This window comes from Chrysemys picta, chromosome 11 (genome assembly GCF_011386835.1).
Source record: "Chrysemys picta bellii isolate R12L10 chromosome 11, ASM1138683v2, whole genome shotgun sequence".
NCBI classification, from domain to species: Eukaryota; Metazoa; Chordata; order Testudines; family Emydidae; genus Chrysemys; species Chrysemys picta.
In genome coordinates this window covers 41,809,210-41,831,805 of record NC_088801.1, presented here as the reverse complement: position 1 = coordinate 41,831,805, position 22,596 = coordinate 41,809,210, and the positions used below count along the sequence as shown (strand labels likewise).

The window sequence follows — 22,596 nt, the reverse complement described above, 5'->3', positions numbered from 1 at the left end:
AGAGTAGCTGATCTCTGATGCTAGTCCAGAAAATGCATTTGTATCATTTCTTGCTTGTGTTATCACAGCACTGCATCAAATATGGAAGCGTTTTAGAAATCTAATTTAGTTTCTTTCACGTTTTAGGGCTTGCATATTTTTACATTTATTCAACGTGGTCAATCAAACTAGATTTGCCAGTTTCACTTTCTTCTGCTCAAACACAGTGCTCTTGTGTTTAAAATTTCAATATCACAGGGAAAAAATTGAATTAAAAGTTCATGAAATTTTGCTAGTTATATTAGATTTTATAAATACATGTCTTAAAAAAAAGAGAGAAAAGGTTATTAGGACACTAAATAATTCTGATTCCCCTTGGCTTTTACTGTAGTCATGAGATAAAAAATTTCACAAGAGCATAGCCATGGTAGATATACATCATATTTTAAGACCAAAAACTAATTTTAATTTAAGTGAAAGTGTAAGAGGAAGTTTGCAGCTTGACAATACTAAAAGCTGTCTTCTGCAGAGAATAATTAAGCAGGGTCCAAATATTGACAACAAAGTTTCTTCTTGTGGCTTGATTCTGTGAGACCCTGAACACCTCCAGCTGAGCCCAGGAAGATCTCTCAGTGGCATGCTGTAGGTACAACCACTGGCACTGATTTCCATTTTACCATCCTATAGATTTCTTCCTCAGTGTGGCTGTAGGTCTTGTGGATTTTCAGCCGTCTCCCACCTAAAGTTGCAGATAAGCACCTACTGGGATGTTCAAAAGCACATAAGGTTGAGACCCTGAAAGGCACCTAACATTGAAATCAATAGGAGTTAGGTACCTAGGCACTTTTGAAAATCACAAAGTGCTTCTTTAGGCACCTAAGTACCTTTAAAAATCTGCCCCTTAAGCACATGCTTAACTTGAGCGAGACATGAGCACATGCTTACAGTTAAGCTCGTGCTTAAATGCTTTGCTGAAACAGAGCCCCAAATATTAACTGAAAATATTAATTAACTGAAAAATTAACTGAAAATAGCTAGTGTTTTACAGATGTTTGGTTTCAGGTACAATACATATACTTGACTTTTTCCAGCACTATATTAATGGTAAAGTGCCCTAGAATCTGGACAACGGGCATGAAGACGTAAATTCTGGCTGGACTGTGCAGTTGATCATATCTAAAAATCAGTGGCCCTTAATGGAAGTGCAAGTTTGGAAATTGTCTGCCCTGACTCTAGCACACCTAACCGGCAGAAACATTGCTCCATCTATCTTTTTGCCTATGGCCACAAAGAGGTGCTGTAGAGTTGGGATTAATGATCATCAGGCAGTGTGATGGAACTGTGTTAATTTAGCCACACCCTAAACTATTTCCAGCCCCATCCCATGCACACATTTCTGGCAACAGACGTAATCTGGGCAGGATGGCAGCCACAGTATGGGTCCATATTAATGTTGTTTATTTATATGCCAGTTGGTGGGGGGATGGGTTATGTCAGTTTCATGGTTCTAGACAGAATTTGGCCAGAGATGTCCTGTAAAGAGGTAAAATTATTTTGTCCTTTCTCCTCAAAATATATTAGTCTTATGGCAATAGAGGTCCTCCTGACAAAGCGATACAACACTGGTAAGCTTCTGCAGTTTGTGGCTTCAGCTTTGATTTAGGAACATCTCAAGTATGCTCAGAGTATATAAAAGCCTATGTCTGTCTCTTGTTAACAAGGTGCAGCGCTTTTCTCCTCTGCATGCAAAATTCCAAATGTGGAGCCAGATTGAAAGAGGAATACAGTAGACATTTGTGATTTTATAATGCCCACAAGCATCTACAGATGTGATCCCATGTAATGAAGCATGTGGCCCTAAACGGGAATTATTTGCAAACAGCAGGATCTCCTGACAGAAGCGATGATACTTGCTGTGTTCTGAAGGCTTCCCCTCTAAAACCGTGTTTGGTTAGCACCTATGCCCTGTTGAAATTGGCACAGCAAATTCAGAGTGGGAACAATGCCAGCCTAGCAGATGGGAATGACTGTAGGCATGCCAGAGAACCAGTATGTTCATCAAGTTTGAATATTAGGGACAGATTCCAGTCCAAGAATGTAAAAATGACAGGCTGTACACAGCATCTGTACCTTAGGTTAAAGCAATATGCCATAACTTTTGAGTTACTATAGTGAATTCAGCGCTGAGACCTAGGAGCTTCAGGACTGTAACAAATACTTTCCACTTATTCAGCACCGTCCAGCCAGTGATCTCAAAGCAGTTTGCAAATATCAGTGAAGTTAGCTTCATCACCACCCTGTGAGGTACGTAAATATTAACTCATTGTACAGATGATGAAACTGAGGAATAGCAGCATTAATGGACAGGCTGTGCCCACTTTGGAGGCCAGGATGCAGGACCGCAATGCCCCAAAGAAAGCTCTGGGAGGATTCTGTTTCAGAAGACACAATATTTCCCCAGCTCCCCGCCATGCAGGAGGTGTGCATGTGCAATATTATTCCTTTGGATGGTGCAGACTGATTACCACTATGCAGCTGTCCAGCTCTTCCTCTCACCTTTGGATCAGTTTACTCTCCAGAGGCACAGGACAGCTACTTCCCCTGACCCTTGTGCAGGAGGTATGAAGGCTCTTTTCATCCTTCCAACCTCTTACCACCCACAATCTTGCCCTACATGACTTGTCTAAGGTCAAATAGGTCATCCATGGAACAACCAGGAATAAAAGCCAGGTCTCTCTACTCTCAATTCTGTGCCTTCACCGCAAGAGAATATTGCCTTCTAAAACTAAGAACCTAATGCCACAACCCCACTCTGTACAAAGGCCCACAATTTCAAAAGGGTCTACTAATTAGGGATGCCTCCATTTTGTCCCCCAAAATTCACGGACACGCTTGAAAATTTTGGCCCAATTGTAGCTTAAAGTTTGGCCTCCTATACTGTTCTTTAGAGTTGCAGGCAGGCCCGGGTTCCCCTCCCAGTCACTGGGAAGTGGCACAGGACCTAGAGGTGGAATGGAAGACTGTCTGAGGTGGCATTCTGACAGCTTGTCTGGTGGGACTTTAATACCCTGGAAGGAGGGCCAGGCCAGAAGGCTGAGTCAAGAAGAGGGAGAACTTTGAGTCGCAAAGAAAGAGAAGGACCACAGTGTGAGCAAGTGATGACAGGGGGCGCCATACACAGTGAAAGCTGATTCCCAGACCTAGCCAACTAGCTACATCTGCAGTGAGTGGAGCCCTTTACAGTGCTGCAGCCGACCTCTTTTCAAAACACAGTCTTCAAAATATAGCTGAAATGGAAGTGATGGATACAGCTTGTGGTCAGCCCTCTAGTGACAGGTGAATTTCACCCTCATTGAATAGATTTTGATCTCATGCCACTACCTTTCAGGGGCATTAAACAGAAAACTTTTGGTTTATACTTTGAACAACAGGATTTTACCTGAATATGCATCTATGATTTCTTCAGACTTAAAATTTATTCTTAATCACCTGTATCTTGTGTTAAGAATTTTTGTGGCATATGGTGCAAAGCACTCCGTGAAGTTGAATGAACAGATATGTCAACAACATTTTACCTCTTTGGCTTCCTGAACCAGTCTGCAGCCATAGAAGTTCAACTGTATCTAGAGGGGAAACTAGCTGATGTTTTATACTGCTTCCACATGACAGTTCACAATGATTGTGATCAGTTTTGCTTGTTACCAGCTTTCTGGAGGGCAAAGTGAATAGAAATTCAGTGATATAAAAAAGGATCGCTGAACAAAATCACTACAAAAAATGCCAGTTCCATGAAGTGGAACTGTTCAATGCTGACAGTTCCATGTTGCACGTCAGCCAGCATTTATGTATGGTAATAATTACAGTTTGAATCGTGTTAATGTAAATTCAGTTTAGGGCTGTTGTGGGCACCCCACTCAGGAAGGGGGTAAAGAGCTCTCTGGGTACCATCTGCCTCAACCCAATGGACGTGTGAGGCTTGTCAAGACTGGAGATAGGCGGAGCTGTAAAAAGAAGGATACCTGCTCAGTCCAGTGTAGCACTCTGAAGAAGTAGGTTTACAACTCAAATATCCCTGGTCCCTGAAAGTAGGGGTTGCTGATTGGGGAAACAGCTTGAGCGCCTTGGGCTATATCTACACTACATCTTATGTCGGCATAACTTGTGTTGCTCAGAGGTGTGAATAAATCACCCCCCGAGCAACATAAGTTACACTGACATAACCGCTAGCGTGGACAGAACGATGTTGGTGGGAGAAGTTCTGCCATGACATAGCTTCTGCTGCTCGTAGGGGCTGGAGTAGTTAAGCCGATGGGCGAACTCTCTCCCATCAGCTACATTAGAGAGCTTACAGCTGCACAGCTCCATCAGTGCAACTGCGCTGCTGTAAACTCTCTAGTGTATCCATCTCTTGATTGCCCAGGCCCTCTCAGAAAGGAGAAAGGGTGGGTGGGTTTTTTGTTTTTTTTCCTCTTTGGCTTCACAAAGGCCTAGGACTCCGCTTTTTGTGGGCTGTGGAAGCATGATGACTGTTTGTTTGGACTATTTGAACTTCCCCTTCCTTCCCTCCCTCTCTCCCCCAGCCCCCCTCCAGGACGGCAGGTGCCTTGAACAGCACAGCTGAAGGGCTGAGCCCTGAACTCTGAAACAGAAGCTGTCCAAACACTTAAAGGGAAGATTTGAGAGAGACAGCTGCAAGCAAGGATATTCTGAGTATGTTTACATAGGGTTGGTGATCTATGGTGTAGTTGGAAAATTGGAAGAGATGGTTCCAATAACAGGTTTGGGGACATATGAGATAAAATTCCTGGTGGATTTAAGCTGTTACAGTTTTCTGTAATATGGCAAATTTTTAATGGAAAACTCAGGGCACACATTAAAATACTGCATGTTAGCGCACTAATACACTTTTTTTAGGCCCTATTGGAAATTCATCCACTAGGAGACAGTCTGAGGCTATGAGAACTCTTTTTACAAAGGTCTGTTTAAATTAAGCTTGACAGAGGTCCCAGAGGTAAATAACAATGGCTACTCTGACTCCTAAAAGCAATAACTGAGGCACACGTAAAATATAATATCAGCTGTTATGTCTTAACAGGGACTAAAAGCAACATTTAACAAGTGTTGTGTAATGGCAGGTTTGATGTTAAGATCAAACAGCTTGTGAATGCATTTTTGAAAAACATTCTAGAATGGGTATCATGACATAAATTGCACAATACTCAGGAGACTGTAGGAAGGTTTTACTAACAGATGAAAAGACATGGTGTTTGAGAACAAAGAGCACAATCTGAGTATAGAGGAACTATAAGATCAACTGAGCAAAGATGGGGAGAAATGTAAACGTTTTAAGACAAATATAAAATGCAAACTCTGGGTTGCTAATAAGTAAACTTCAGGCTTGTATTAGAAGTCTATGACTGGAACTTAAATTTACCTGCTGCTTTTCAGCAGTAATCTGGGACTCAAATCCTCCACAACCAAGACTCACAATGATTACATTATTATTGCATGGTATTAAAGTTCCATATTAGCCAGCCTTCAGTGTAAGCTCAGTTATTTAAGGTGATATAAGAAAGCATGGAGTGGTGCCTTTGTCGCCAGCGTAAACTGAGCATTCTCACCAAAGAAGGCAAGCCATGTAAAAGGGATACAACGAACACTAAACATATGATCCCAAAATTGGTAGTGACAGATGTGGACTTAGGGTTCATATTGGGAAGAGCAGAGTGAAAGAAAACTGAGATCCTGCTACACCTTTTCCTTGGACCCAATACATTCCCTTTGCTCTGCTCGCTCCGTTATTGCTGCCTTGAGCTAAAGCAGCCTGAAGTAGCCCCTGCCAGCCATGAGGATTAGGGTGCAGAGCAGGAAGATAGCATGTAGCCACCTTTGCCCTCCATATTGGCTCAGCTGAACCCTGGGATCAGGGCTAAGGACTTCAGAAGAAGGACAGATAAGCAACATTATCATTACATTACTGTGCAGTTGATGAAAGTGCAAGTGGATATTGATTCCCCCTCTCTCCCCAGTTGCTGACATTGAGCCTGTCTCACCTTTGTGGTACAATAAATATCAACATAAATAGTTCATGTGAATTTGAAGGAGAATGCGATCAGCAGTTCACTTCTTGGACATAAAAGAGGACCATTCTGAGTACAGACTCAAAGAGTGAGAAGAGTCGGATAAAGAAATTAGTGTAATGAAATAAACAAGTCCACAGTGGGCTACCACCACCTATGATGCCAAGAAAGACTGAGAAACGCTTCACATTATGTTGACTGTAAGGGCTTGTCTACGGGGGGTTTTGAACTGGTTCAAACTGAGTTAATCTTCTTGTAAAACGCTAACACCCAATGCAATGCATCACAGTGCATTAACTTCACATTTACCACGAACGCTGGAGTCCTCATGCTAACTGGACCATATTGGCTGAAATTTGAATTACTTTGGTCTGTTGTTCATGTGCATGCAACAGCTGCTTCCAATGGCTATTCCACACAACTTTGTGTTCGACCATTACTAACCTGTCTCTGTGCCTGTGTGCCCTCTTCTGGCGTCAAGTTCCCAGAAGGCAGCCTCTCCTGTTTAAAAGCTGGCACAGAGCCATATTATGTCTATTTTCTCTTGGCTTCAAGTGTATCTGCTTTCTTGTGATATTACAGCAATTCTACACCACAAACCCCACAACATGCCTTGTGTTGCTGCTTGGAGCCATTTTGAGACCCCAAATCTCATTGCCGTTTGGGGAGAAATGTCAGTGCAGGAAGCTCTTGTGGCCAGCCACCATAATAAAGACCTGTTAGTGGAAATTGCAAAACAGATGTCCGTGAGGTGGCATGACTGGGTTGCCTACCAGTACCAGATAAAGAGCTAGAAGCACAGAAGGGTCTACATTAAAATGAAGGATGCATGGAAAACATTGGGCAGGAGACACATGACCTGCCTCTCTTATGAAGAACTGGACAGGATTTTACACAATTATACAACTACCTGACCCAGATAGTTTGTGGATCCTGCTGTCAGTTCTGCATCCTCCACCCAAAGATAACAACCGACACTCATCGGAGGATGAACAGGACGGGGCCAGAGAAGAGCTGTCTCAGAGCCAGGATCTGTTTGGGATTCAGGACTCTGACACAGACCAGGTTGAAAACCAACCCAATTCCAATTCCAGCAAGCACCCCACGCCAGGACCAAAGAAAAAGATCCTCTGAAGGGAACTTCAGCAGGTAAGTACCTATCTTTACAATTTATTATTGCGTTAACTGCACTAGCTTCTGTGCCAGGTGAGCCATGGCTGCAGCCATTTTACACGAACGTGAGCTAGAAGCTTTTCTATGTCTCCAACCTTTGCCTCCCTCTGCACCTACTTTCCACTCAGCCCTCCTATCCATGTTCCCAAGATAGCAGCCGTTCTGCCTGGCCTCCATTACATGCTACAGCCCTGACCATTGGCAATTCTTAGGCCCACACTACAGAGGGCACATACCCATCTATTCATTTTCCTTTCTTTTCCGCTTTCCTCAGTTGTCCTGCCCAGTGAACCCATTCCCCATCAGCACTCTTCACTGCTCCAAAATGGCAGCCAACAGCATAGCACTGCTACAGCCTCTACACCACCCTCTCCTGTGGTAGATTCAAATAACGAAAACATGTATTTGCTCAAAAATGAATGGTTTATTGAGAAAAGAAGTCTGGTTAGGATTCATAGTTTACATGAGGTATAAATACATATTTTATGCCCAATACAGGTAAAAAAAGTACTACTCCCCACTGAGATACTGCAACATGCATTCTACCATACAATCATTGTAGGACCCTATCAGTATTTCCCTGCACTTTTTCCATGTCTGCAGGGGAGATAAAGCAGAACTTAAGACTGAGAAATTGCTCAGTTTTGGTTCTCACATTATAGGGGATAACCATGTGGTCCTTTCCCCCAGTATAGCCTGCAAGCTGCAAGTCCCTTCCACTCCTGGAGCATGTCTGGGGAGACCATCTTGGTGAATAACTTCATAGCATATCTCGCTGTTTTGCCCTTTCCTTTTTGAATAAGGCCATTCTCTGCCTCCTAATCACTTGCCTCGATATCACGTCATCCAGTCAGGACAGCCTAAAGGAGATGTAGAGGGGATTACTATCCAGATATCCCCTCCAACACCAATGCACAAAGAAAATTGCAAAGCGAGACTATACGGGGAACATAATTTCCCTCCTCCAGCACAGTGGCAAGGCAAGATAGCATATATTTATACACCCAAAAATCCCAATGCACCCACTACCTTCCCCCCACACTCCCCATCTACCATGTCTGAGGTGCCCCAAAGACCGGGAAGAATCTCAGGGAGTTAAAGTCACAAGTACTTATTAAAGAAATGATATCACGGTCTATCTCGAAAATGAATAATAACCCCCCCATTTGGGTTTTTTTGCACACACCCCATAGCCACAGCACCTGCAATGGCCAGACAATCAAGGGCAGGGCCTTTCTCAGTGGCAGAGGTCCTGGCCAACGTTATGCGGGTGGGAGGGGACGACAAAAAGGAAGACTTGGGATGAGATGTTTTCAGAACACGTCACAGAGTCCCTTAAAAAAAATCCAAAATTGGGTGAGAGGTTTTGATGGGTTGGGTCACAGAGACACCCTTGGGACTGCCACATGCTGTGTTAAGACTACCCGTGAGTCCGTTTTCCCTGGCAGCTTGGGACTTCAGAACCCTTCCTTGTTGAGCCAGACATGCCAGTCTGCTCCAACAAAGACCCAGGGTCCGAACCATGTCCCCCCAAAACTGCAGACTTAACTTAAAACAGTTTAAGACGTGCTTCTGTCTCTAGCACCCAGACACCCAGTCCCCAGTGGGATCCAAACTCCAAATAAATCTGTTTTACTCTGTATAAAGCTTATACAGGGTAAACTCATAAGTTGTGCGCCCTCTATCACACTGATAGAGAGATTTGCACAGCTGTTTGCTCCCCTGGGAATTAATTACTTGCTCTGGGTTAATTAACAAATAAAAAGTGATTTTATTAAATATAAAAAGTAGTATTTAAGTGGTTCCAAGTAATAACAGACAGAACAAAGTAAATTACCAAGCAAAATAAAACAAAAACACGCAAGTCTAAGCCTAATACAGTAGGAAACTAAATGCAGGTAAATCTCACCCTCAGAGATGTTCCAATAAGCTTCTTTCACAGACTACACGCCTTTCTAGTCTGGGCCCAATCCTTTCCCCTGGTACAGTCCTTGTTCCAGCTCAGGTGGTAGCTAGGGGATTTCTCATGACTGCAGCCCCCTTTGTTCTGTTCCACCCCCTTATATAGCTTTGGCACAAGGTGGAAATCTTTTTTCTCTCTGGGTTCCCACCCATCCTTCTAAATGGAAAAGCACCAGGTTTAAAATGGATTCCAGTACCAGGTGACATGGTCACGTGTCTTGTGAGACCCCAAACCTTCATTCTTCCTGGCCTGACTCACAGGAAGTCTTGCAAGTAAATAGAGCCATCTACATTCAATTGTCCTGGTTAATGGGAGCCATCAAGATTCCAAACCACCATTAATAGCCCACATTTTGCATAATTACAATAGGACCTCAGAGTTATATTTCATATTTCTAGTTTCAGATACAAGAGTGATACATTCATACAAATAGGATGAACACACTCAGTAGATTATAAGCTTTGTAATGATACCTTACAAGAGACCTTTTGCATGAAGCATATTCCAGTTACATTATATTCACATTTATTAGCATATTTTCATAAAATCATATGGAGTGCAACGTCACAGAGGTGGAGCACTATTTGAGGACCCAGAGAGAGAAGAAAAAGAAATCTCATAAAAGATTGTGGCAGTGACTGAGGACAGCATGGGAGTTGCCAGGAAAAACATTGCCATAGCCAAAGAGTACATGGAAAAGGGCACGGAGATTCAGAAGTAGCTCATGGAGGCTACATTAAGCCAAAATATACGACATGCTCCTGTTCGGACAGCAGGCACTGTAGACCTGTGCACCTGGACTCCACCATGTTCTTCAGCTCCTTGACAATACAAGCTAGTGGGACCACCAGCAACTCCACCCCACTGTACTTGCACAGACATTCTCCTCACACAGTCAACCTCTGGGCACAGAGAATATTTACAGTAGAGAGCCCAGCACTTTTGAGCCCTCCAACACCTGACAAATTTGAGGCATGCTATTCCAACCCAGTAGCTCTACAGACAATAAAAGGAGGATCAAAGTCCTATACTCACCTCTGACTTTAACCATCCTCTGACTTAATTGTTCTGCCCTGAACTTTCAGTTTTGGCTGCACTGTTGTTGTTTAATGGTTTTTCCCCAGTTCAGGGTTAGTAACTTGGTTTGTTAAATGTATTTTCAAGTAACAATTGTTTTGATATAGGTTCAATTAAAACTTTATTATTTATTTGTTACATTACTCTTTGTTGTCTCATAATAAAAACAGTTTAAAATTCATCCATTTTAACTCTTCACTGAATCCCTTTAAATAAAGGAAAAATAATTTATGGAGTTTAAAAAAAATAGGCAAGGTCCAACTTCCACCATCCATAAACTATACCTCACAGCTCACGATGACACACACACCCCTTACCCCAACAGGCTAACAGTTGGATGTACAGCTGGGCATTTTCAGGCATGAGAGTCAAAATAAGAACAATAGGCATCACGAACAATATTCTACTGGGTGTTTCCATTTTCTATGGGATACCTTGCTAGCTGCACTTCTGCCTCCCACCCATCATTAAGGGTTTCGCTCTGGGTCTCACAGAATACAACATGCTATCGTAATGGTGAACTCCTTTTTCTCTGCTGCCTCCAACTTATTCCGCAAACAGCACCCTTTCCCTATCAAATGGCCAAATGCACACACCACTACCATTCTGCAACAGCTGACTCATAGTTTAAAAAGTTCCTTCCTTCTGTCCATGCAACCTATGAAAGGCTTAATTTAACTAGGGAAACAGGAGATGAGCTGAGTATCCTAGAATAACTGGAGAAACCTCACTCCATTAATGTCCATAGTGTTATCCTGGGAGTAAACAGTCCTTTCTCCATTAATGCAAATACACCTAAGTTACAAAAGATCATAACATCAGGTCTCTTCTGGACCTTCCTGCATTTATGTTTGTAATCTTGCCATAGTTGTCAACCAGCTCTTGGAGCACCATTGCAAATATAAAATTCTGTTTATAAATTCTGCACCCTGGTGTGGGAGGCAAATGATAGGCACGTGGGTTCCATCAATTACCCCAATACAGTTTGGGAACACCATGCTTGCAAAGCCATCAATTTCCTGAGCATTACCCAGCTTTATAACCCAGTGCAATAGTACCTTCTTCATGGCATCATGCACTGCATGACAATGGCCTCAACAGTTCGTCTCCCCATGCCAAACTGGTTGGCCATGAAATGGAAGCATTTTGGAGTGGCCAGCTCCCAAGTGTCAGTGGCAACCTGCTTCTTCGCATTTATGGGGCAAAGTGCATGTTGGTATGCTGATGCTGCTGCAGCTCCGGAGTCAGTCCAGCCCATATCTCAAAAAAGATAGTGTGACAGATCCCCAGGGTACAATCTGGAACTGTGGGACTGGTGTGCCCCCTTAACTCTCCAGCCTGGGCTGTCGCTCAATGCTGTGCTAGTGACAAGCAGTCAACAACATGCAGGGACACACCCAGCTAAGTTGCATGAATGCTCTGTAAGCCACGCATGAACCATACACAGGGAAACACCAGTAAATCCCCCCAGAAATGTACCATCTAACACTTCTCAAGAGCTTCTCTTAAACAATGCAAGCTCATTAATTAGTTGGCCACTTTGTCAAAGAATAGTGGACATGCACCAGCCTTTGTGATCTGAGCAGATTCCCCAAGCACTTTAGACAAACTCACCAGTAAGGATAAAACATTAAAATAAGTTTATTAATTACAGAAAAATAGATTTTAAGTTATTATAAGTGGTAGACATAAAGGACAGAGATGGTTATATAAGAAACAAAGGTAAAATCACAGGCTAAATTCTAAACTTTATCAGACTAAGCAAGCTTTGAATCAAACAGCTTTTCTCATCCAACTGGATGTTGCAGGCAGGTTACAGTTCTTAATTCACAGGCTGAATTCCCTTCTCAGCCTGGAACCAATCTCCCCAGTTCAAAGTTTTTGTCTTTCCAGTGTTCTTGTTGCCTTTAGGGTAGGTGGGGGAGGAGAGAGACCTGGGGCTGATGTCACAGTCTCCTATTTATACCTCCCCAATCCATGTGCATGGAAAGATACTGTCTCAAACATGGAGTCAGGGGTCACATGTTCTATGTGCCCTGCTGAGACACTGGGCCTCCATTGTATATGTGCTTCAAGAGTAGGGTTACTATAGGATTTTCCTGGACATGTCCGGCTTTTGGGTCGTCAAATCCCCATCCGGGGGAAATTCCAAAAATTTCCGGGAAAATAGGGAGGGGTATGTCCGGGAAAATAGGGAGGGGTCGTGGGGCTTGGATCCACACTGGGGCCGGATCCGGAGCCGCTGGGGCCAGCGCTGCTCGGCCGGGGCCGGTGCTGGGGCCGGGACCGGACGGGCCAGTGCCCCGGGGCCCGATCTGAGCTGGAGTCACCGGGGCTGGAGCCACTCGACTGGTGCCCCGGGGCCAGAGCTGCTCGGCTGGGGCCGGTGCCCGTGCCCCAGGGCCCAAGCCGAGCTGGAGCCGCCGGGGCCGGGGCGGGCCGGAGCCGCTCGGCCGGAACCAGGGCCGGTGCCCCGGGGCCCGAGCCGAGCCGGGCCGGAGCCGCCGGGGCTGGAGCTGCTCCGCCGAGGCTGGTGCCCGTGTCCCAGGGGTCCGAGCCGAGCTGGAGCCGCCGGGGCCGGTGCGCTCCGCCGGAACCGGGGCCGGCGCCCCAGGGCCCGAGCCGGGCCGGAGTCACCAGGGCCGGAGCCGCTCGGCCGGGGCCAGTGCCCCGGAGCCCGAGCCAAGCTGGAACCACCGGGGCTGGGCCTGGCGCGCTCCGCCGGAACCGGGGCCAGCGCCCCAGGGCCCGAGCCGAGCCAGGGCGGAGCTGCTGGGGCCGGAGCCGCTCGGCTGGGGCCAGTGTCCCGTGGCCCGAGCCGAGCTGGAACCGCCGGGGCCGGGGCGGGCCGGGGCTGGCATGCTCGGCTGGAACTAGGGCTGGCGCCCCAGGGCCCGAGCCAAGCCGGGCCCGAGCCGCTCGGCCAGGGGGCCGGACTGGGACGCGCCTCCTCGCACCCCCCCATCCCAGCATACCTGCTGCCTTCCTCCCTGTTTCAGGCTTCCCGCGAACATTTGATTCGCGGGAAGCAGGGGAGGAGGAGGAGCAGGGGGCGGAGCGTTCAGGGGTGGGGGTGGAGTTGGGGCGGGGACTTTCGGAAAGGGGCGGAGTTGGGGCGGGGGCAGGGCCCCTTGGAGTGTCCTCTTTTTGTTATTTTAAAAAATGGTAACCCTATTCAAGAGGGGCCACTGGGAGAGTGGATTTTCATTAATGGACCATCAACACATGGCTGGCTAGTCCTAATGTAAATCTGTCTTGGGATTGGTAGTTGCTCCTTTGTTGATACCAAAAGCCTGTTGTGGGCATCTCCCAGACTCGCAACAAATTTCAGTAACGAACATATAGCAAACTTCATAACTTCACATACAATGGTAATCCATACAATTCACCAGCATTGTAATGTTCAACAGATTGTGACTTCTCAAATGATACCTCAAAATGCATTCTTTGTACAAAACATACAATCATATAACACTGTTGAATCTGGGGGTACAGGGTGTCATTTTGAGGTACATTGTGTCACAGGTAGCCCTTCCCATCCTGAAATTCTCTTGCCACTGCTGGTCATCCCAGGTCCACAGAACAGTCCTTTTCCACCAATCCATGCTGGTCTCCCAAGCCCAGAAATGGCTCTGCTTTGTGTGTAGCTGATCCAGGAACAGCTTCTCTAGTACTAATTTCTTCCTTCCCCCCCATCACTGAATCTCCTACTGCTGCTGGAGAAGCTGCTACTGCTGCCACATTATACATGCAGTGGGTGGTCTCCAAAGCTGAATTTGTCCAGCTCTGAGTGTTGAAATACACCCCAAGCAGCCTCTGTGTATGCATGGCTACCACTATAGTGGAGCAGACCATTGTTGGGTCCAAGCTGGCTAACAGCAATTCAAAAAATGGTGCTAACTCACCCAGAAACTAAACAGGGGGTGGAGACGTTGGATTTTTCAAAAATTTGAAGTCACCTGGCTTCCCACAATTCACAGTGAAAAGAATCCCAAAATGCACGCTATGAAGCAAAGGACAATAGGATATCCTCCAAGAACATAATACCCTCAGTTCACAAGCCGTTGCCATGTGTATGCACAATGCAAAGTGAAAAGTGGAACAGGCATTCCAAGTGCACACTAGTGGTGCAGCTTGCGTACAGTGCTTTACCAGACATGCAGGAAAAAGCTTCATATACCCCCCACATGTAGACAAGCCCTAATTCTCAATCTGGTGCCTTTATTGAAGACCTGAGAATAAAAAGTCCATCACTGAGCATAACATGCACTCTCTCTCACTCCCTTTCTCTTTCTGTATGTACATCAGTGGTGGGAATCGTTAATAACAAAGAAAATATTTAAGCATTTCCCAAAACATTTCATAATTTGGATTACACAGGATAAAATGTGCATTAGGGATTAATTACTTTTCTTATTGGCTTATGCAAAATTTGAAATGTTCTGAAAAGGTGTGTTTTTCCTATTTGGCAGCATTAGTAAAGAACATTGATATGTCAATCTGAAAACTGTTATCCCCCAAAAAACTAAACTAAAAAACCTCATAAAGCTATTAAAGTACTAGAAATGGAAATCACTGTGACACTGAAGAGGGATAACTAATATCCAGGGCCGGCTCCAGGCACCAGCTTGTCAAGCAGGTGCTTGGGGTGGCCGCTCCGGAGAGGGGCAGCGCGTCCAGGTATTCAGCGGCAATTCGGCAGGTGGTCCCTCACTCCGCCTGGGAGCAAAGGACCTCCCACCGAATTGCTGCTGCAGATCGCGATCACGGCTTTTTTGTTTTGTTTTGGCTGCTTGGGGCGGCCAAAACCCTGGAGCCGGCCCTGCTAATATCTACAGCTTTATAATCATATTCTTGGTGTAACTAAATTTGTCTCAAAAGGAATTTTACTTACTAAGAGCTTGACCCTGCAAACTCTTACTTAAGTGAGTACTGCCATTGACTAGTCACATAAGTAGGGTTTTGCCAGTTCAGGTCCAAAGTCCTGCTGCATTAGGTTCAAATCTTGTAATGAGCTCCACAGGGACAGCCCCCGTTGCGCCTGCAGGGGGTCTGATTGATTTCAGTGGGACTCTGCACACAGGCAGGGGTTTGCTCATGCAGAGCTCACTGCAGGACCAAGGCCTCACTGCTACCAATGCTCTATAACTCTTTTCTTCCACACTGCTAAGCTACATTAGTAAAAATGTCACCACTTAACTATTCAGAAAAGCAAACAAAAGCTTTAAAACAGAATTTTCCTCTAAGTCTCCTGGTGTGTTTTATGTCTGATTTGTGGTACTTGACCTTTTATAATGCAAGATGATTGGGGAAGTGATCATTCTTCTGTGTCTCGTACACTGATGGGTACACCAATGTCAATTACAAAATAATTAATTTGTAGCTTAATAGATTTTAAGGTCAGAAGGAGCCATTAGATCTAGTCTGACCTCTTGTATAACATAGGCCACTGTATTTCACCTAGTTCTCCCTGTCTGAGCTCAATAACTTGTGTCTGACTAATGTATATCTTCTAGTAAAGCATCCCGCCTTAGGGATCTGAAGACAGGAGGTGGGGAAACCACCACTTCCCTTGGTGGTTTGTTCCAATGGTTAATCACTTTCATTGTTAAAAATGGTGCCTTATTTCTAATTTAAATTTGTCAGGCTTTAACTTCCAGCCTTTGCGTCTTGCTTTGCCTTTCTCCACAAGATTAAAGAGCCCTTTAGTACCTGGTATTTTCTCCCCAGAATGATACTTTTACGTTGTAGTCAAGTCACCTCTCAATCTTTTCCATAAGCTAAATAGTTCGAGCTCTTTAAGTTTTTCACTGTATTTTTTGCAGCCCTTGGATCATTTGTGTGGTTCTTTTCTACATCCTAATTTTTTCAGTATATTTTTTAAAATGCAGACACCAGCACTGTATGCAGATTCTGGTATCGGTTTCACTAAGGTGGTGAACAGAGGTAAAATCACCTCCCTACTCCTACTCCTCTGTTTATATATCCCATCCCAGGATCACATTAGCCCTTTCGATCACAACACTGCATTGGGAGCTTATGCTGAGCTACTTGTCTAATATGATCCCTAAATCCTTTTCAGCATCACTGCTTTCCAATCCCTCATTCGGTTGGTATGGACCTGCATTATTTGTTCCTAGATTATCACAGTTAAGTACTAACAGGCAACTTCAATTTTTTCTTGGAAGTCCTAGTTCTATTTTGCATTTGTGTTTTTACTAAGGGTAAAACTTCTCCACTATTTTAGGGATGCTGTTTATTTGAGATGTAATTCCTTATAGCCAGCATCAAGTCAACATACTCTTGTCCTGCACTTCAACAACAATCATGCAAAGACCACCAAGCACTGTATTTAGGGGCTATGGGATAAAACACTGCGGGGAGCTGTCCTATAAGAATAATGGTTGCGGGTCCTTGGGAGCATTTTCACTATAAAAGTAAGTGATCACAGAAACTGATCCGAAACTTTTGGACCAGTAAAAGGAGCAGCACGTCTGTGACTTGTGAAAGCAGCGGAAACAAAGGTGGTGTCACTGGAAATGATTTCTCAAACGAAGGACCAGGGGCCTAGCGCCCAGGAGCCCGGCAGGGCTGCAGGGAGATACTGTAGGCTCTTCTGGGCAGGGACCAGCTCTCACTGAGGCTTTGACACCTGGCCACGCTTCCTTGGCCCTCAGGCCCAGCTCCTCCGAGGGATTTCGGTGCCGAGCGGCCCTAGCGCTACGCTAGGAAGGCGAGTGCGGGAAGAAAGCGGGACTCGGGGCAGGTCGCGCGCGGCGGACGCTACGCCGCGGGAGGGCGGAGCCGGGGCCGGCTCACCAAGGCTGCGCTCGGTGCGGCTCTGTCCCGCCCCCTGCGGCGGGACCAATAAAGTTGCTACAAAGTGACCTTGGGCTGCAGCGTTTCCTTCCACCGCCCCCCCACATCCGGGCGCTCCTCGCCCCCGCCGCGCCTGCGCATCCCGCCCCATTCAGTCCGCTCGACCTCTGCCGCTGCAACCGGTAAGTGGGGGGAGCCGGGGACCGCCGCCCCATCTGCCCCCATCTACCCCGCGGCGCCCCGGCCCTAACCGCTCTTGCTCTCTCCGCAGAGAGGCGGATTCCAGCGCCGAGGAGGCCCCGGGGACACAGCGCCAGCCCGCAGCCCTCTGCCATGTTCGCCTGCGTGAAGCTCGCCTCCTCCCCGGCCCTGGTGAGTGCCGCCGGCTGCGGCTCGGGGCGGCCCCGGATCCCCGCGCGACCCCCTCCAGGCTGCTGGCTTCAAGTCCGAGCTCCGGGAGGTAGGGGGCGGCTGTGAGGCTGCAGCGGGGGGCGCAGCAGCTCCTCCGCGGGCTGCAGGCCGGTCCCACCCCAGAGGGCTTCCCCAGTGCCCCGTCGGGGAGGGGAAATCACGGTGCAACGACCGAGCTGCTTCTGCTGCCGGGGCCTGTTTCCTTCAGCCCCCTTCTCTGCAGCCTGGGGCCCCGCGGTGAGTAGCGGGGAGAGGCGGTCCCCCCGCCCCGAGAGCTAGGCGCTGCTCGTGAGGCCTAGCGCCGCTCAGCCCCTTGCTGGAGGTCAAACTCCAGCCTGCCGCTTCCGCTGTGCGGGAGCGAGACTCGCCGCCCCTGCCGGGGATCCCTCGGCACAGCCGGCGCCCTCTCCGTAATGCCGCGGACACGGGCCGGGTACGAGTCAGCCTGACCTTAGAGCGCTAGGAGCCCAAGGACACCAGCAGGCCGCACTGGAGCGAGGGTTCATTCATTCCTCGCTTCTAGATTTAATTCTGGGTGTTGTCTCTCAAAACTTACCAGTGCCTTCTTACAGAGTAGCTAAGGGTTTTTAAATGCATTGTAGTGGATTTTTATTACTGCTGCAAAATTCAAGTTTCTACTTTATTTTTCTTAGCTCTAAAACATGAGGGTAGTTAGCTTTTCAAAATGAGAGCTGAATTATTCTTGCAGCCTTCTGTATTTCACTGTTTGGCTTTAGCATGATACTCACAAATGATCAAATCAGAAGCTCTTGTTTTAATGATATAAACAAATGGCTAGCAACTTGAGGAGTATCGGGTTACAAATGTTCAGCTTCTTGCTTTCATTTCAATTTCTAAAATGTGGGGTTCTCACCCTTTGTATTGCTATTAGATATATCACACTTAACATTATTTGCTCTCAATATTATAGTGCTGTTTAGCAATGGCTCCAAATAATGGATTAGCATGAACCTGAGTACTTGACATAAAAGAACCCATCCCAGAAAAGGGGGCCGTGAGTTAGGGAATCAGATAAATGTAAGCTTTCTTCTTGTCTTGCATTGATATTGCTAGATATGGCAATGTCTGCAGATTGTCAATGTCCACTGCCTTGAGCTTAAGATGAAAGACTTAATGAGGAGTGAAGTCCTTGATCTTACAAAATATCACTATTAAAAGTCAGTGCAGTTATATAGAAATACGTTTGTGGTAAAATATGTCACTTTTTCTCTTACAGATCCGTGCGGGATCAAGAGTCTTGTACAGACCAATTTCCGCATCATTGTTGTCTAGGCCAGAGGTCAGGACTGGAGAGGTATCTTATAAACTAAACTCTGTAGCTTCCTAAACTTTCTGGTGAGCCCAAGTGTTCTCATCCCATTTTTCAAATGTACTTTACTAATTAAAATATTGACTGTATGACAGATCGGTAAAGGGTCATCTAATACATTTTCTCCCATCAAAGCTACAGTCCATTATGTTCGGCAAGTAACATACAGAAGTCTGAACTTCTAGTCGCAGGCTCTAGTGAACTCAATAACTACACTGGTTTACTGTATTTGTAATAGAAGAACTACAGGATAACTCAAAACTTCAAAATAGCTATAAGAGAGCTGTCTGAGTCTGTATTTAAATGCTTTTCATGTTTGTTTCTCAGGGCAGCTCAACACTTAATGGAGCCCAGAATGCTGTCTCCCAAGTAGCACTTAGAGAGTTCCAGACCAGTGCTATCAGCAGGGACATTGACACTGCTGCCAAATTTATTGGTGCTGGCGCTGCCACAGTAGGAGTGGCTGGTTCTGGTGCTGGTATTGGAACCGTCTTTGGTAGTCTAATCATTGGTTATGCCAGGTAATTTTTTTTTTTTTTTTTTTAATGATATCACTTAAGTTGCATGCAAACCTATTTAATGATAAACTTGAAGATCTATATTGGTAGCAAAGTCTTGATAAACTTCCACTAAAACAGTAGGTGTGTAGAATTGAAATAAAGCCCCTAGAATAATTCTTCTAACACAGGGGCGGGCAAACTTTTTGGCCTGAAAGCCGCATCGGGTTTTGTAAATTGTATGGAGGGTGGGTTAGGGGAGGGGGTCATAGCCTGGCCCCCACCTCCTATTTTCACCTCTGCCCCATCCAGCCCTTCCATTCTTCCTGACTACCCCTGCCTGTGAATAGGGGTTGGGGTGGTTGAGAGACTACCCCTATTCACACCCCTGACCACCAAACTCCCCTGCCCTCTGTCAACCCCCTCTGCTCCCTGCCCCCTTACTGTGCTGCCTGGAGCACTGGTGACTGGCGGCACTACAGCTGCGCCGCCTGGCTAGAGCTGGGCTACGCCACTGCCGCCACCACCACGCAGCACAGAACACCAGATCAGGCCGGACTCTGCAGCTGCGCTGCCCCAGGAGCTCACAGCCCGCCAGCAGCGCAGTGAGCTGAGGTTTCATGGGAGGAGGGACAGCAGGGAAGGGACTGGGGGCTAGCCTCCCGGGCCAGGAGCTCGGGGCTGGACAGGATGGTCCCGTGGGCTGGATGTGGCTTGTGGGCTGTAGTTTGCCCACCTCTGTTCTAACATGTTAACCTCTTGGAATATTAAGTATTGGCACACCAGGCACAAGTGCTGAATTTCTAAGATTACAGATTTCAGTATATGCAAATCTTACGTGACTTCTTAGGGCAAACGAACTACGGCTAAATCAGTGTTTCATGTTTAGTTCTTCAGTATTAGCTTCGACTCTGAGACTCCAAAACCTATCCTAGACTGAATATAACGTGAAAACATTTTGTAAGGGGCAATCCTACATGAATAGAGGGACAAACTGGATGGTGGATGTTAATATTTAACTTGAGATCCTGTGCCTCTTTTAACCCAATTATCAGGATTGTTCTTAAGAAGCAAGATTCTTGCTACAGCCCTGTAATCAATCTTTTACTTAATGTTTTGCCAAATGCAGCTTTATAAAGTCACTGCAGTAACTACTTCCATGGTAACCAACTAATATCAGACAAGTGATTCCACTATTGGAGCTTGAGAAGGGGAAACTCCTTTAAAGAGGGAGAGATCTTAGTTCCCTGTGTTCATAATTTTGTTTCCCCTATTTGTTTAATTCCCATACAGTTGTATCTCAAATCTTACTACTGAGGAGACAGCAACTGGCATAGGCATGAAATGACTTAACTAGCTGTAGAGTTCCTGCTTTCTCTTCTCCCCCCTCCTCAAACAAAAATATTTAAACACCTTAACTTGTTTCCATTTATGAACTCTCTTACGAAGTGTTAACTTGGCACTAAAAGCCTGGTTTTATTTCCCATTCAGGAAACAAAAATATGCTTCTAACCAAACTAGTTTACTCTATCTCTTGAAATGACAAAAAAAAAGACTGTTTCAAACTGACATTTGTGCTGTTCTTGTTTTTTTGGGGGGGTGGGGGTGGGGTGGAAGAGGTTAGGGAGGCCAATGTTGCAAGGTACTAGTCCATAATTACCTTCTGTTCTCTTCCTTCCACACTTCCTCAAGGATACTCAGTTGCAGTTTTGTAACACTAAAGGGGCTGACAAACCATCTAAGGCAGAAATAGTTGAGTAGTATAGCTTATTGGTAAGCTGCCTAAATATTACAAGGGCATTCAGAATAATTCTGGATGTATAACAAACTCAGGCCCCTGGGAATACTCAGTGTGCATTGCACATCAGTGGAATTAACCAGAGAAATCTTATGCTGGTAGGTACCTACTTCATATGAACTTGCTCCGTGTTGATATGTCTGTCTACAAAGGCTCTTTTGGTTTTGCACTTGTATAGACAGGGCCTTCATGTTTGTAATCTTGTGCATGTGTAAAATGTCATACCCAAACATGGATATATTAATATGCAATGTACACAATTTAAATCTAGTCTTAACTTATTCAGAAGTCACGATTTTATGGTGAACGCTGTTAACATTTGTGTGGGTTTACTGTGTTTTCCCTGCTATAGCAGGGAATCTGTAGCGTGAAAGTAATTTAAAATCCTTAACTGGCTCTGTCAGATGCATCAAACTACATTAGCATAAACTCTTAATTTGTATGTATATAAACAATCTTATACCTGCACGTTCTCTTTTAGAAATCCCTCTCTGAAGCAGCAGCTGTTTTCATATGCTATCCTGGGATTCGCCCTGTCTGAAGCTATGGGTCTCTTTTGTCTGATGGTTGCTTTCTTGATCCTGTTTGCAATGTGAAGAGATCTGCTGCTTGTAATGTTAGCATTAGTAAACTACAAATGTAATTGTATGTATTTTACTGAGGCTTCCAAAATGTTGGTGTCATGGAAACAAACATTATTTCCAAAGTCATTTCATTAAAGATAATAACTTTAACTGTCTGGCTGTGGCCTTCGTTTATTAATTTGAACACTGTCTCTTGGGTATGACTTTTTTTGCGGGGGAAGGATGTTAATGTGAAAATAAACTGTAAACGGGGCTTATACTGACCTGCAGTCACCACAAATTTCTCCTGATCCCAGTGAATTCACATGGAGTATAGGACCTTGAAACCATAACTTCAAACAGAAAAACGCCATTAAGTCTGAAATGTACATTAAATACTTTCTCTACGTAGTCACTGCATATGTCAATTTTAATTTCTGGTTTGATGCATTTGCTATCTTTCTGGTTAAAGACCCCTAAAATAGCCAGTGTAAGGCTATTAGTGACCTTGGGTATATGAAATACTAATGGCTTTTGAAATAACGTTCAGAACCACAATTAAACTTTTAGACCTTTCTCCTCTAAATGCTCCACAAACTGTGGTAATGCTGCTACTTTAGGAAAGTCACTGTCTTTTAAGAGTCCCGTAGATCCAGCAGCTTGGCCTGTTTCAAACCTCATTGCTCAAAAGTGGTTCTGCAGTCCACTCTCCTGTATACAAATCTTGATCAGTCTTGACCAGTGTCTCAGATTCTTTGACCCAATTAGTTTGTAAACTGATATTTAGAGTTGACTATATGCAGGAAATCTTTAAAATACCAGGGTGCTGTTCTATAGTGATTCTGCTTTAACAAACTATTAATGGGGCTGATGACCATATGCACTTTTGCTTGTCTAAACTACAGT

At 45.4% G+C, this 22,596-nt stretch overlaps 1 protein-coding gene across 1 annotated transcript; it reads left to right on the top strand.

The window, feature by feature from the left end:
* The first annotated feature begins 17,041 nt into the window (after nucleotides 1–17,041).
* On the top strand, nucleotides 17,042–21,861 carry ATP5MC3 (ATP synthase membrane subunit c locus 3). The gene is made up of 5 exons (XM_005300437.5): nucleotides 17,042–17,273; nucleotides 17,363–17,463; nucleotides 18,740–18,817; nucleotides 19,160–19,353; nucleotides 21,609–21,861. Exons 2-5 carry the CDS (start codon nucleotides 17,425–17,427, stop codon nucleotides 21,721–21,723), a joined length of 426 nt encoding a protein of 141 aa, XP_005300494.2. The 5' UTR covers nucleotides 17,042–17,273; nucleotides 17,363–17,424; the 3' UTR covers nucleotides 21,724–21,861.
* Nucleotides 21,862–22,596: the final 735 nt, after the last annotated feature.

What these genes read in the sequence shown, in the direction of transcription:
- ATP5MC3 (XM_005300437.5), top strand. Translation starts at nt 17,425, where the DNA reads ATGTTCGCCTGCGTGAAGCTCGCCTCCTCCCCGGCCCTG. An exon ending in TCGCCTCCTCCCCGGCCCTG is followed by an intron (nt 17,464 to 18,739) that starts GTGAGTGCCGCC and finishes TTTCTCTTACAG; the next exon opens with ATCCGTGCGGGATCAAGAGT. An exon ending in CTAATCATTGGTTATGCCAG is followed by an intron (nt 19,354 to 21,608) that starts GTAATTTTTTTT and finishes GTTCTCTTTTAG; the next exon opens with AAATCCCTCTCTGAAGCAGC.